This window comes from Hoplias malabaricus, chromosome 1, assembly GCF_029633855.1.
Source record: "Hoplias malabaricus isolate fHopMal1 chromosome 1, fHopMal1.hap1, whole genome shotgun sequence".
Classification (NCBI taxonomy): domain Eukaryota; kingdom Metazoa; phylum Chordata; class Actinopteri; order Characiformes; family Erythrinidae; genus Hoplias; species Hoplias malabaricus.
In genome coordinates, this window is record NC_089800.1 from 56092496 (window position 1) to 56107936 (window position 15441).

Below are 15441 nucleotides of genomic sequence, written 5' to 3' on the forward strand. Positions count from 1 at the left end.
ATGATGGTATCTAAATCAGTGAAAAAGTGTTACTTGCTGAGGATGCAGTTAAATGACCAGAGTGATGTGAAGACAGGTCTGTGGGACTTGGCCTTGTGTGTGTGTGTGTGTGTGTTCTGATGCTCAGGCTCCTCCTCTTCATCCTGCAGAGGGTTGGAGGCACAGCCCTAGCGGCTCTCACTGCCACTCACACTGAGCTCAGCAACAGGTAAGACAGACAGCCTTTCTACTTGCTCTCGAGTGCTTTTATCACATCTATGACATGGACAACTTCACAGACCTTTAGATCTATTCAAAGTGGTTTGCATTGTAGAGAATGTGGTGTTTGGTATTTTGTTTTCTGTATATATGTGTATATTACTAGATTTATCTGTATTTATCAATGCACTTTGTATGTGTCTTATATGGGCTGTTTAAGACAATGATGTTGAACTGTATCCTTGATTTCCTCAATGCAATTAATTGTTTGTCATTTTAAAACATGTCAGTCAAAAAAAATAAAAAATAAAATAAAATAAATAAACCAAACAAACAAAAAAAACCATTAATATATATTTTACATGTTTTTTATAACATGTATCTTAAATATATTATAAACATCGCTGGAATGTAAACCAATGCATAGAATGCAACTTAAAACAACTATTATAATTATTATTATTATTATTATTATTATTATTATTATTATTAATTACTGAAAATATATATATTCATCAAATTGACAATTTCACTTCAAAGAATTACATTTATATTTTATTTAAAAATAAAACATTACAGAAATATATTTATATTTAAATAAAGATTCCTTTATTTGCTGCAATATATTTAGGGTAAAATACTATTTTTTATTAAATGTAAACGTTTGAATTATGTTTCTGTGCTCTGCTTTAGGTCATGGGTTTTAAGAATAATTCTCCGGTAGACATTCTCTGTATTTTTGTTGTGAGATTCCATTTGAATAACTTTATTAATTTAAACAAAGTGTTAGAAAAGGAAAGCAGCAATAAAAACTTACTATTATTATTACTATTACTTACTAATATTATTGAATACTAACATAATTGTTTTATATTTACAGATTTAAAGCAGGATGATGATTATATGCATTTAAGTTATTCTATTGCCTCCCTCTTTTTTTCTTTTTTGGTTTTAATATCATTAATACTTTATTTTGAATTGTATGTAGAAGACAGGATAATTGATTCTCTTTTACATTCAGTGCGTACTCTCAAATTATTCAGTATTCTGTTTTTTGTCTACCTGAAGCAAAAAATAAAAGCCTCTTCAGTTCACCCCATCCACTGTACAAACAAAGCCTATAATGTGTGTGCGTGTGTGTATATATTTTTTGTTTGTTTGTTTGTTTTTTGTATGTATAAACTTGACTGAATGTAACAGGCTTTCTTAACAAAATTCAGATTTAGAAATAAATAAAAATAATTAAATACCTTGACATGTTACTTTACCGATCCAACCAGATTTTCGTATTTTGCACAAAACAAACTTCTTAAAGCTGCTCGAAATGCCTTTTAGATAATATTTAAAATCATCAAGCTCTGCTTTTATATAATAATCAAGATATCAGAACTATTCTGTAACACATTATTTGTGACTAAAACGTATTTATCAAGCCCAAAGTGTCTTCTATTTTAATGTGATCAAAGTAGATGTAACCTTGCCTCAATGCAGTTTTGTGCACTTTTGGCATCTCTCAGGCAGCTTCATGAGGAGACACCTGGGATGCTTTTGCAGAGATCTTGAAGAAATTCCCACATATGCTCAGCACTTGTTGGCAGCCTTGGAAAACAAATTCTGAGCTTTCAGCCTAAACATTTAGATCACAATGCCTTGAAGGTTTTGAAAATATATGTTCAGTCAAAATCAAACGGATGTTTGGGATTGTGAATAATTTAATAAAAATAAACATATGTATACATCTAAATATAAACAACTAATTTAATCACTTACGTTTTCTTTCTTGTAGGTAAAACATATTAGTAGTCTAGTTGGGGTGAGTGTACTGGGCCGGTTTGGTGGTTAAGTGAAGTACTGGCTGTAAGAAAATTTTATTGTAAACATGAATCTAACACCACCGGACCAAAGCCTTCATAAGCCTAATGAGAGCTGTCTGGAGGACAGTAAAGCAGACCTCATGCTGCCCTGTTTCCGCAGAGGCATGTATGAAGAACCTCTCTCCTCATACCACAGCGGATCTCTGATCTCTCATCTGCTGCGAAAAACCATCCACAGCAAGCGCCCTGCTCTCAACAACAGTCACCTCTACTTACCACCCACCTCTGTATCTGCCGGACTGGACGATTCAGGACCTACCGTGAGTGAGTCTGCTCAGGAGGACAGGAGCAGCATGTCTTCCAAGGACAGTCTCGGGGAGTCTGCATCCCCTGGGGGTCACATGTCTAGCACAATGTGTGCCGAATCTGAACGTCCATTCAATGAGCACCTCCAGGCCAAGCGGGCCAGAGTGGAGAACATCATCCGAGGCATGGCAGGTTCCCCCAGTGACAGATCACATGGAGAAGGAGATGGTGTGGAGGGTGAAGCCAGCAGATATGGCACAGAAGTTTTTAAGGAGAGCAAACGCAAACGCAAACTTCCGCAGCATCAAGAACATAGTCAGGCTGCAACCCTGACTCCAAGTAGCAGCATTAATACAAGCAAAGATGAAGAGTGTAACAAGCTGAGAGAGCAACTCCAGAGCATGCAGCGCCTATTGCGCCAACTCCAGGAAAAATTCCTACAGATGTATGACCACAGCAACCCAGAGAACGAAGAGAAAGGAGAAGGAGAAATTCGGGAAGACATCAATGAGCCGCAGCTGGATTTGAGCGGCAAGTCTGACAACAAAAGGCTCGGCAACAAGGGGAGAATGAAAGTGGACGGCGGCTATCTAAGCTCAGAGAGAGATCAAAAGAGCCTGCAGGAGATGCTGAAGTGTGAGCTGTCCAGGGCTGTAAGCGAAAGTGTTGATATGGTTTTCCGAAAGCTTTCAGTGACCCTGCAGTGCCAGTCACCACAGCCACGTGTGTGTCCAAGCCCAGAGTACCCAGGTGTGGATAAACGAGCCCAACAAGCCTGCGCTCAAGAGCTGTCTGACTCTGAAGATGTCTCAAAGCCAAGGCCTCTTGATTTCTATGAGAGTACCCCGGCCCCCAGCCCAGAGCACCAGACCGAAGCTTTGTCTCTAGTGGTCCGCAAACCTACTCTGAACCAGCTGAGCTCCGTAAGTCAGCAGGTGAAGAGGCCATATCCGCTCCACCAGACCCCCTTCCAGTTCAGTTACAGTGCTCCCCTCCACGACAGCCAGATCCTGGAGCATCTCCTCAAGTATGGACCTCATGCTAATTTTGGAGGGATTCCCTGCCTTCCCCCGTCCCTCGATCGGTCATCCCCAGATTCAGTGGACCTTCCATGGGAAAGCATCGCCATGAGGTCCAAAGTAAGTTCCGGGCACCTTGGTCCACACCATCGTCCAGGGACGCTTGGGCAAGTCACAGTGGACAGCCTGTGTCTCCCTCACGTAAAGATGGAGTGCAGTGACCTGCAGAGCATGGCCGAGAGGAGCACTTTCATGTCACTGAATATATCCTTTTTTTTATAAGATTACAATTTGACTGATTCATCTTATTATCTCATGCATTATATTACCATAGCAACTTAAAAACAAACATGGTCATTATTTTGTGGTCAAAATTGTGTGTTGCACAATCATTTACCTGAAAATACATTTAATCCCAACCCTTTAAATATTATATATATATATATATATATATATATATATATATATTTAATTTAACACAGAGAAACAGCTGAACAAACTACCAGCTCTGAACCCTACCTTGGTGAACAATGACTCGTTGAATTGAGTGCTGCACTGAGCAGTTCCACTAACACAGACTTCAAGGAGAATTTTTACTTTGATCTTGGTAACCCCAAAGAAAATTGTAGCATCTTCTTTAATCTGGGCCCAGTAATGACTTTAAGTCCAGAAAAAGACAAATAAAAAGGAATACAAGGCTTTGATAAGAATTGTCAGGAACAAAAGCCAATTTTCAAAGGCAGAAAAAGCAGCAGTTTCTGTTCAGGAAATTCTCTTGATTTTTTTTCTCTTGACTTGAAAAGGTGCAGAATATGTTTCTGTACTCTCAATGTGATTGGAATGGATCAGAGAGGTCACTTTTGGTTGTTTGTGCAAAAGAAGCTCTCTACTATCATTATACATCAACCCTACTGCCCGGCGTAAAGCATACGTTGTTATGTACACATGTTTCAGAGCATTGGACATTTGGCCTTTTATCATCATTAAATTCCATACAAGAGTATTTTTGAAAGGATTATTACCATGGTAGAGAATTTCACTTTTTTTACTGTTATTGCAGCTCGAGCCAGTGGTCAGAGCTGGACTCCATCCATGGACGGAGTGATTTAAGATGCATTATCAGCTCTCTTTCAGGATGTGCTTTATCTTTCCTCTGCATTGGGCTACAGCATGCTTCTCTTTGAACAAATTCTCATCTATCTTTTATTTCAGTATCCCCATTTCAAAGGCACTGTTTCCTAATAAATGCATGCACTGTTATGACCTTCCAGTGGATAAGAAGCTATTACCTGAGGTGTGGTTCCTATACGACGAAGGGGAAAAAACCTCAGACAGAGCTGTAGTCATTTTAAACAATTACAGTTTTTAAGTGCTGCTGCGGGTGTAAAAGATCCAAATTGTGTTTAGTCTTCTCTGTGTTTTCACAACAAATCAGTTACTATTGGCAGACATGGAACTAAATGCGTTAAGTGGAAGTCTCTGATTGAACTCCCTAATCTAATTTGTTTAGCTCTTTTTTCCAATTAGCACATGCTGTTGTGTGTTAATTGACTCGATGGTTGGAGTAGAGTTGTCTAAATATATTTCATTATTTAATTTGTGCTGTAAAACAGTAAAGTCACCAGTGTCAAATTAAATCTCAGAGTTAAACAGAGCTGCATATATGGCTACTTTACCAAATTTAATTCCAGTGACCGCATCTGCAGCATGTAGCCGGGCATAGTTTAGCTTCTGCTATTGTTATTGTTTAATAAAATGAATGTGTTCAAACATTAAATATGGCATAATATCTGTTCTTTTTCAATATTTACACCAAAGAGTATATGTTGTATGACCATTGTTTGGGCCTTAACTGTGGTACATTCAAGAGGGACTAACCCCCAACCATCTGAAGAAAGCCAAACTGATGTTCTTCTACACTCGCTACCCAAGTTCAAACGTACTCAAGACCTTTTTCCCTGATGTCAAGGTATATCATACATCAGCTGCACACAATCTCCTTTGTCTTTGTTTGAGCTGCTTCCTGTCCAGTAACTTCAAATGCATATCTTTATTATTGCTGTGATTTATTTATTGTGAAATTTTCCATGCAGTCCCTTGCAGTAACAAGTACAGTTTCTGTGCTTCTCTTTTCTTATTCTTACTATGTTCCTTAATGACATGAAAGGTATGAAATAATGTAGCATTTGGTACTGACCAAAAAAGTGTTCAATCAGAATGTTATTTTAGATTTTCAAAGTAGACCTCATTTACATTTGCACACACTAGGCACACCCCAGCATGTGGAGCTGTCTTTTCCGTCTTGAAGTTCCACATATGCTGAGCACTTGTTGGCTGCTGAAAAGTACTTTTATAATATAGCAAGAATTTTTTTCAAGGATACCTTCATAATGACAAAAGAATAAGCTTTCAGTAACATTTAGTAGTTATTATAATAACATTAGTATTTATGAACAGTTTATATCACTATTGACAATAGGACATTAAAAGATTTATGAAGTAAGCAGCATTGTATTGGCCCTTAAAATTATGTTATGTTTTTTTTTCAGTCCTTAAACTGTTATTTTACAATGTTTTTATTCATTGTTTTTTTTTTTTTTTGAAGTATAGGCTAAAAATCTCACTATTTTAATTTATATTCAATTTCATCATCCTATTTAAAACTGAGCCAGTTTTTATAGCTTCAGAATTAAGTAATAAATATATTTAGCCACAGGCAGTTTTAAGGCTTGTCCAAAGGCTTTAGGACTTAGGACTTTAGTTAACAGGGGCTGCTGGTTTATCTTTAACATGGTTTAAAAAAAGTTCCTCAAGTCAGCAAAAGAAGACAAAAAGAGAAAGGAGATGAGGCTGCTGTCATCTGTGTTCAGAGTTAACCCCTCATTGCTCAGCAGCCAGTGAGTTGTCAATAGACGACAATAGAGCTGATCTGAACTGACCAGTGAATAGAGTTTAGGCCCTGGAACAACAACCTTTGCTAGCATAACATCCTGTGAGAGCTATGAGTCCTGAGGCTCTAAACTGGGGTTGACTCATCTGAATACACCCTGAGGTGTAGTGTTCTATTAGTCTTAAGAAGAGTAAAGGCTTTGAAAATCTACACTTAAATATACAGATTTTCATTTATTATATTAGCTATTCTTTAAAATATGGGACACGATAATACAGTTTTACAAAGCTTCAGTTTCTCAAAACCCAATAACAGTGCTGACAGGGTCTAACCTACACTGCCAACATATGCTGTACTTGTTTTTACTATTTTTTCCTTTACGGACAGTAGTGAAGTCTAAAAAATGTAGTGAAGTCTTAAAATATATGGAATAGCACATACAGAGCTATGCACTGACCAAAAAACCTAAACAAATAATAAAAAAAATCCTTTTTTTAGATTCTTCAATGTAGCCAATCTGTTCCTTGATGACAGCTTTGCACATTCTTGGCAGCTTCATGAGGAGCCACCTGGGATGGTTTTTCAGCCGTCTTGAAGAAATTCTCGCATATGCTGAGCACTTGTAGTCTGCAGAAACACACTCAGATTGGAGGAGATCATAATAAGATATGGATTTATTGATTAAATGTTTATAGACACTACATAGTCATAACCATCATAATATAAATATTGCTTTGAAGCAAATATCAAGCACAGCTTTATACATTCGGTCCGATTCTCTCATGTTATAAAAAAAAATGTTGGCAGAACATCAGAAGAGCTATGTACAGTATTATGTTAACATCAGAGACTAATTTTCACCAATCAAATAGTATGCCACAGTTTTTTTTACTACGCCATAGTAAAAAAACTCCATAGTACGAAGTTATCTTCTGGCAGTGAGAAACTGGACAGAAACATATGTGGAGTGTTTTCAGATCTGATGCAAGATTTGTACTTGATTTTCTAAAGATGAACGGTTTAAATACTGACTTGCACCAATATGTGACTGCAGCTGAACTTTCCACATCATTAAATGAATTCTTTTTACCGATGTATCTTTGGAACAGTGACTCTGCTTTAGAACAGGTTGGCAGACAGCTTCCTGTCTGGCATGGCTCCCTCCAGTCCCACTACACTTCCTGTGGGGGCTGCTGGGATTGGAGGGGTCCCCTGACCTCCAGGGCCCGGTGAGGAGAGCCTGGACAAGTCTCCTCCTTGTCCAGGGCCGACCCTTGTGTGGGAAGTGACAGTGAACAAAGGCAAAGCTAATCCCAGTGTCTGATTCCATTCCTATCAGCCAAAGTCAGTGAGAGGGAAGCTTCCTTCTGGCCTCTTCCACAGTCGTGTTCTCACCCGGTGCACAGTGAGGGAAGAAATGTCTTTGATGGCGCTTCAGCCCTTGGGCGTTTTTTTTTTCCTCCCTCCTTTTTCTTTCTCTCAGGTTTTGGATGAGCAGATATAATAACAAGGCTAATGTCAAGACTGAGTTTAGCCCACTGTTTTCATAGCTGCTAGTTTAGGGGCAATAAGCTGGTGGGAACGAAGTATTGGGTAATGCCTTAAAACAATGGATGAGTACTCATGAAACAGACCATATAATCAGTCAGAACAGTGTGACAGATAAGAATGCAAATGCTTTTACATTTATTTTGCCCACAAATAGAAAAAAAACCTGACCACAATATGGTGGCTTTATTAATGAATTATTTTCTTTTTTGGGTTGCATTAGAGCAGTGTCTCACCACTGTGGCTGATGTTATCTTACATTATCTTCCCTCTCCATTCTTGTGTGTTTCAGTTTAATCGCTGCATCACCTCCCAGCTTATCAAGTGGTTCAGTAACTTCAGAGAGTTCTACTACATACAGATGGAGAAGTTTGCCCGCCAGGCCATTGTGGATGGTGTGAGTGATGTGAAAGACTTGGTTGTTACCAGAGACTCTGAACTTTTCCGTGCTCTCAACATGCACTACAACAAAGCCAATGACTTCCAGGTACTTTTCTTTCTGTTCAGTAATGACCTTGAATGTAGCTTGATACTAATGCAGTACATTTTAAGTAACAGCATTTCAAGAAACTACTTAAAAATAAAGTAAACACTACTGTCAGAATTTAAGCCTCTCCATGGCCTGAAGGTTTCACTGTTTATCCTAAAGGTGAGATATAATAGAGAGGGAGAGAGAGGAGATCAGTTGGGAAGATCACAGCTACTTACAGTTCTCCTCTAGATAGGTGAAAGACTGCTTGTATTATCAACTGTAATGGCACTGGATCTTCTGAAAGTGTCAGGTGCATTTCCTCTGAGCATGACTTGCTAAGTCCAACATGTAGCGTAGCACTGAGAGCTGATCTATGGTCAATCTGTAATGACCTAGGCACAGGGTCCTCATCCTTACCCATGTGTCACACTGCACCTGTGGTTGTGCTGCTTTTTGGGAGCCATTATCCAAGGTCCCAGTGCCGCTTTAGCCAACTGTGGGAAGAGGAAGCCACAGAATCCTACTAAAACAACTCAGGATTAGGAGCTGGCCACGCCTGAGCGAGGCTGGGATTGCTACTGATGCGGAATGCTGAGAAAGAAGCTGCAGATTCCGAGGGCGAATGGGAACGAGCTGAGACAGTTGTCTTTACCTTGGGACTAAGACATTCCTTTCCCAGGGCCTGCTTTTGTGCTTGGAGACTCAGGGAAAGAAAATAGCCTTTGCTGACCATCAACAGCTCGCTTAGCAATTCTATGGGAAATAATGACACCAGATAGATCCTTCTTCTTCCCACTATCCCCCCACTGGGCTGATCTCACCAAATCATGTGTGGCGTGCAAAAGTACAGCCCAAATTCCTGGGAAGGGCCACAGTTCTTTCGTTCATTTTCCGAACAGTTAAGTTAGAAGCAACAAGCTACCAAAAATCAAAGCATCTGTCCATACCGCTCCACTAATGACTCTGACGCTGTATTTGTTTTATACATGCTGAAAACAAAGGCAAAAGGAGCATGCTGTTTTGAAGTGCGCACATTAAAGATTGCATGTAAAGACAGAGAGATCTACCATGTTGGTTCACAGTCTCATGCTGATAAACAGTTTAAAAGAGAGGGAAAACACTCTTGCTTTTGCCATGCACTTCTTGCCATCATATGGCAACATCAAAGGCTGGGGGTTCATTTATTGATTTAGTCCAGGAGTGTTTTGCCACTGGCCTCAACTGCTATGAGTGCTGAATATTATGAGCCTGCAATCACACACTTCCATGTGATTCCCTTACTTGCTCCACAAGAACCAGGCTCTTTCATTTTTAGATCGTGAATATACAGGCCAGGCTTGACCACAAACACTTTCTATTTGATAATCCTCTGATTGACAGGTCCCCGACAGGTTCCTGGAAGTGGCTGAAATCACACTTCATGAATTCTACAACGCCATCTCACTCAACAAAGACACTGACCCCTCCTGGAAAAAAGCCATTTACAAAGTCATCTGTAAATTGGACAGCGATGTTCCTGAGGAATTCAAGTCTCCTTCATACCTGTAGGTAACATTTTTCTCAAAAACATGTGTAGGGCCAGACAGTGTTAATAGCTGATGAGGAGTCTGCGCATTTCAGAAGTTCATCATGATGCTAATGTTTTGACTTAGTTGCAATAACGCTTTACTTGAATCTTGCAACATACATGTGACATAACTATACCATAAACATGTCACAGTAGGTCATGTTACTAGTGCTGGTAATAGTCGTGACACATGCTTTTATGTTTGCTTTGTCACGTGATACTTTTTACACCCTGTGAAATACACCAAACATTATCCTACAGCTTCATGATAAATGAGATAATTCTACATGATATCATTATCCACTAAAACCTATAGATCTTATATCTATATTTTTGGTGCTTTTTTTTACTTTTGCACATAATGTGAAAAATTCAGTTACACTATGCATCGTGTTTAAAATTTCATGTTGAATGGAAATTTAGAAGTGGTCCAAAATTTCTTGTTTCATAAGGTTTGTTACAAAGAAGGTTTTTTCCTTCTTCTTTAAAGTTGCTATTTTGAAGATATCATATAAATTTATAAACATTTATTCCAGTAGGTGTCATTTGTCATTAGGTATAAATTTGTCAGCTTGGATGTTAAGGTGACCTTACATCAGTGTTTGATAATAGTGTTTTTCTAACATCAGGTTGACACTTTCTGGGCCTAAATGCAATAATGTTGTTGCTCAGTTTATGTCAAAGTGACATACTGATAATGTGACAGTCTGCACGGGCTGGTTGAACAAAGATCTTCTGTGGCCTTTAGGTTTATATTTGACCAAGTTTTGTAAGGTTTATAAGTCTGTCACATCATCAGCATCATCACTGCGATATACACCAACCTACAGTCAGTTGTATGTGATGTCACTGCAAACTGATATCACTGATATCAAATTGACATAAAAGTTGACAGAAGCAGCCTTTGTAATAGACAAGGCCCACTGGAATAAGTTCTTATAAACACGTATGTAAGAATAATAGCTTGTAATACTTTACATAATCATGTATGAATTATTTTACCAAGTTTTGTTGAACGTTAACAAAATGGCCATTAACTGTAATGGTAACATGACCCTATTACAATACAGAGCCCGTCTCAACTCAGATGTCATGACATGTTTATAGCATGATTTTGTCAATGTTATGGAGCATGGTTCAAGCAAAGTGTTACAGTAGATCTAACATCTGCTGCAAAAGAATGCTAAAATGTCATCAATAAACTGTTCAAATGCATCTTCAAATGATTTTATATGTAGCAGATATGATATGATATTATTGTAATGTTGCATCATGTTGAATCTGCCAGCTTGGTTGACCTCAGATATCAGATAATGTAAGCTACCTTTGTTCTTATTTTAAGTGAATTATACTTTACTTTTATACAGTTCAACTTTGGTTTTGTTTTGTTTTATTTTTGTCTCAAATGAAATAAGTGAAGGTTTAAATAATTAAAGGTGTTAAGATGAAGTTTTTTTCCTTGTGAATTTTTAAGTTGGGATTTATCTATGGATCTCTTAAAGATTGTGATATATTGTGTACAGGCTGGGAGTTTTATCTCATGATGTGTCTGTAATGAATTCCAAATATGTCTAAATATATGCTAATTTCCGTAGTTGTGTAGTATGTTATTTTATGACAGATTAATTATTCATGTAAACTAGTTTTAAGTATACAGACCAGCAAACGTATGTGCACAATAAACCTGTGTAAAAACATTGATACGTTTCATGTTTTTTTACCATTATTACTTTCTTTATAGGGAAGAGTTTAATTAGTTTGTTTATCAATAGCAGTGGACTATCCTATGCATTTTACAGTAGTCTGCCTTAGCTTTTATATGTAAACACACACACATTTTTTGCACACACAAGCATTTTTGTGGCCAGTTTCACCATTGCTTTCATTACAGCTTCCACTCTTTTTTGCAAAGCTTGCTTTCAGGTTTTAGATGTGAAGTACCTCATGGAACTCTCTTAGAACCCATTCAGTCCTGTACATATTCACCCCTGTTTAAGAAACAAAGGTTCTCCTTTTCTCACTAAAGGGTTGTTGGCAGTACGTGTCCTTTCAGACCACCTGTTGTTGTAAAACTAAAGTTTTCCTCCGAAGGGGGAGGAAAGCATTTATTTAAAACACTGTCTTGTCCCCTTGTTACGAGTCCCATTTTCTCCACAACATTTTTTTTTATCTAGTATTAGTAATTAACGTAATCAAAAATGGGAAAAAGAAAACGCTTGCACTTAATGGCTATTATGTCTGAAAATAAATGAAGTGTGGCTTAAATTGCTCCACACTTTCATTGCAGTTACACTAACCCTAAACATAAAGCTCTGTAACTTTGAAGGAGAGGCACTTGTTTATTGGTCATTCATCTCAGATACAAACCTGACAACAGCTGCACCTCCCCCTCATGAGGGCCATTGAAAATATTGTTTATCCAATCACAGCTCACTAAGGTGCCACTAATCCATGACATAAAGGCTGCTGTTGAGAGTGCAGTAAAGTATGCTGCTCGCATTGTTCTGCGCAGCCAATTCAAGTCGCATTTCTAAGGCCCTCATTCACTGTGCGGCTTGGCACGAGCGCTCACAAGCGCCCGTGTCTTAAAAACAACAACAATGCATTCTATCCTCGTGAGTAATCCGCAACATGACCTCATAACAGAGATGTGCCACCCAAGCAGAATTCCAGCCACATGGCCACTCTTTCCTCCAAGCACCCAACTTTGTCAGAGCTGCCGACTCATCACTCCTCACAACACACACCGCACGCCGCAGCCTCCAGGCCCCTGTCCCCCTAACCTTGCTCCTCTAAGCCTGAGGAGTTTCTGAAGTAGCACATGGAGATGCTACTCTGCAGACAGTCAGGGTGAGGGTTAAGACAAAAACACACCATTTACATAATTTCCCCCTTGCCCCAATTGCAGCTCATTAGCCATGACATATTTGGTGTCAGAGGTGTGTTTCTTCAATTTACGCTGGATCTACAAGGCTAATGTAGCTGAACAGTTCTGAAAGGCCCACAGATTAGGAGCTGTCCCATTACTAGCACGTTTGTGTGTGTGTGTGAAAAATACTACGAGCATTTTTCAAGCCTCTCTTGCAAGTATGTGGTTGACCACACATTGGTGAAGTGTATTACCACCATGTTCCACTTGATCACGTGACTTTTCACACATGAACCAGTTAGAAAACTGCTCACAAATGAAGAAAAATAAACTCTGTGCAACTGGAATCTTTTTCATCTTTCTTTTTTTTTTTTTTAAATCAAGATTAAAACAAAAATGGTTTTCAGGGCCATGTTTTTTCAGTTGTTTAAGTCACAATCTTAAAAATACCTCATCTAACTCTATAAAGTGTGATTAAGGCTTCCTCTAGATTTGTAAATGCATTACAAATGATATGTTTCCTGAACCATTCCTGTAAGCAGCAATACTGTGTTAACTCCTTTATGCGGCTTCACTGACTGAAAGTAAGAGAAGTGTCCATGTGCTGGTACTACATGTCAACACGAACATATTTAACATGAGATTACTGCATACTCTGAAGATTTATTTTTGCAGTAACATGTTTCGTGTTAATGTTTTAATCAGAGACGCAGTAGGCTGCAACGCAAACACATTAAGCAGGAAACCCTGCAAGGCACCCAAGCAACAATTACATCTGAAAAGATAATATTAAAGAAATTAAAACATTAGTTTAATTGGCTTTGTGAGGAGGAGGGAAAAACACAAACTATGGTAATTATTTCAGAGACATTCTCTTTCAATTAGATCAATCTCCTCTGCATAAATTGGTTTATATTTTCAATTAAAATGAACATAATTGTGCTGAAGTGTTTTGCTCAAATTAATTTGACATGACATTTTTACTGCAAGACATTATTTAGATTGCGATGATGAGGCCAAGGCAGAAAAAAGTCTTTTCAATTGTTTTCAACTTTGGTTAAGGTGTCATTTCTCACATTACTTTAAAAAATGAAATTTAAAAACTGTGAAATATTTAGAGACTGAAATAAAAGGAAAGCTGTGAATATCAAACAGTAAAGCAAAGAAGAGCCCTACAGCTGAAATCCTTCCCTCACTCAATTGTTAACGGCTCTTCAAGGCTTTAAACATGGGGATGTTATTGGCGAGCTGCAGCTCTGTATCTGAGGCTAATCTAGACCAGCAGAACATGAAAGGAAAACGCTTTTATTAATTTAAAGCTAACAGTGTCCGTATTCTGTCAGTGTGCGGTAAAGCAAGGTTTGAAGGCTTTGTGTAATAACAACACAGAAAGCCCTAATATTATGCGAGAAGGAAAATGATACCATCTAGTGGAATTAAATTAAACAGCATCATGAGTGATGTCATTCAGCTGTCACTCACATTTTATGTTCCAAAGTTTATAGGCCCCCCTCCATATAATGGAAGGCTCTGGTGCAGTTGCACATGCACTATGCCAGAGGGGTAAAAAGTCCCACAGTTCTGGGCTGTGGAGCAGTGGAGCTGTGTTCTCTGGAGTGATGACGCTCCATTCAATAATGTATGGATGAGTTAGAGTGGTGTTTGTGGTCTAGAACTAATCCAACATCAGTACCTGTCCTCATTTATGTTTCTGTGGGTGGCTGACTACAATCAAGTCTTCACAACAATGTGAAAGTGTAAAGTCTTTCCAGTAGATCTGAAACTGCCTTTACCATCCCTATTCATGCACTTCATTTGAGAAGAAGGGCTGCATAATCAGGCTTTCACTCATTTGTGGCCCTGTAATATATACTGCCAGGGGGTTATGATGGTGCTACAGGAGTCACTCCCACAAGGCTTCAGGATCTTGGGATTCTGGGTTTAATGCCCACCTCAGATCACTGCTTGTGAAGAGTTGTGTTCTCCCTGTGTCTGCATGGACTTTTTCAAGTGTTCCAGTATCCTCTGACGATGCAAAAACAGTTGGATTGGCTGTGTGTGAGTAAATGGGTGAGTGTGTGCTTCCCTGTGATGGACTGGTACCCTTTCCCAGGGTGTGTACCCACCTTCCCACCTTGGCACTGACCTGGTGTGGGAAAAAAAACGATTGAGCAACATTTGAATTTTCACCTATTTAAAAAAATTACTATTTGCTGTTTCGGCTTTTGACCACAAGAGGGAAACACTAGCCCATGCCAATGACAAATGACAACAATCCCTCATTCTACAGAGACCACCTTTTAATCTCTCTCTTACATGCAATCTCTGATGTAATCCATTATGCACTCTACGGTCTAAGGTTTGTAGACCACTGCTCATTCAACAGTTCTTCTGAAATGAAGGGTATTAATCAGCAATTGGATGTTTCTTTGTTGCAGTGGCAGCCTGTGCTCTCCAGAGAAGAACTTGCACTATGTTGGAACATTACTCTAATGATTTGATTGCATTCATACAATTACAGCTACAGATTGTGATAACGATTAATTCTGGATCTCCTGGATATACTTGGAGCAATTGCTCCCCAGCCCTGTACTGGGACAACAGCTCTTGTCTACACTAGGCAACAGGTACTGATTTAGACTCACACAAAACAGCTGTAGAGCATCAGATTCTATTGCAATGATTTTCAGTGGTGTTTACATAAACTGAGAATGTAGCTAACATGTGCCAACTTTAAATTTTAGACAGCTACAAAAGT

General features: G+C 38.7%; 1 protein-coding gene across 1 annotated transcript; it reads left to right on the plus strand.

Annotated features, from left to right (window-relative positions):
- The first annotated feature begins 2030 nt into the window (after positions 1–2030).
- prox2 (prospero homeobox 2) lies at positions 2031–10110 on the plus strand. The gene is made up of 4 exons (XM_066682784.1): positions 2031–3601; positions 5199–5306; positions 8068–8262; positions 9628–10110. Exons 1-4 carry the CDS (start codon positions 2078–2080, stop codon positions 9793–9795), a joined length of 1995 nt encoding a protein of 664 aa, XP_066538881.1. The 5' UTR covers positions 2031–2077; the 3' UTR covers positions 9796–10110.
- The last annotated feature ends 5331 nt before the right edge of the window (positions 10111–15441 follow it).

Coding starts and splice junctions, on each gene's coding strand:
- prox2 (XM_066682784.1), top strand. CDS start 2,078: ATGAATCTAACACCACCGGACCAAAGCCTTCATAAGCCTAATGAGAGC. Junction 3,602..5,198: donor GCACTTTCATGTCACTGAAT/ATATCCTTTTTT, acceptor TAACTGTGGTAC/ATTCAAGAGGGACTAACCCC. Junction 8,263..9,627: donor ACAAAGCCAATGACTTCCAG/GTACTTTTCTTT, acceptor TCTGATTGACAG/GTCCCCGACAGGTTCCTGGA.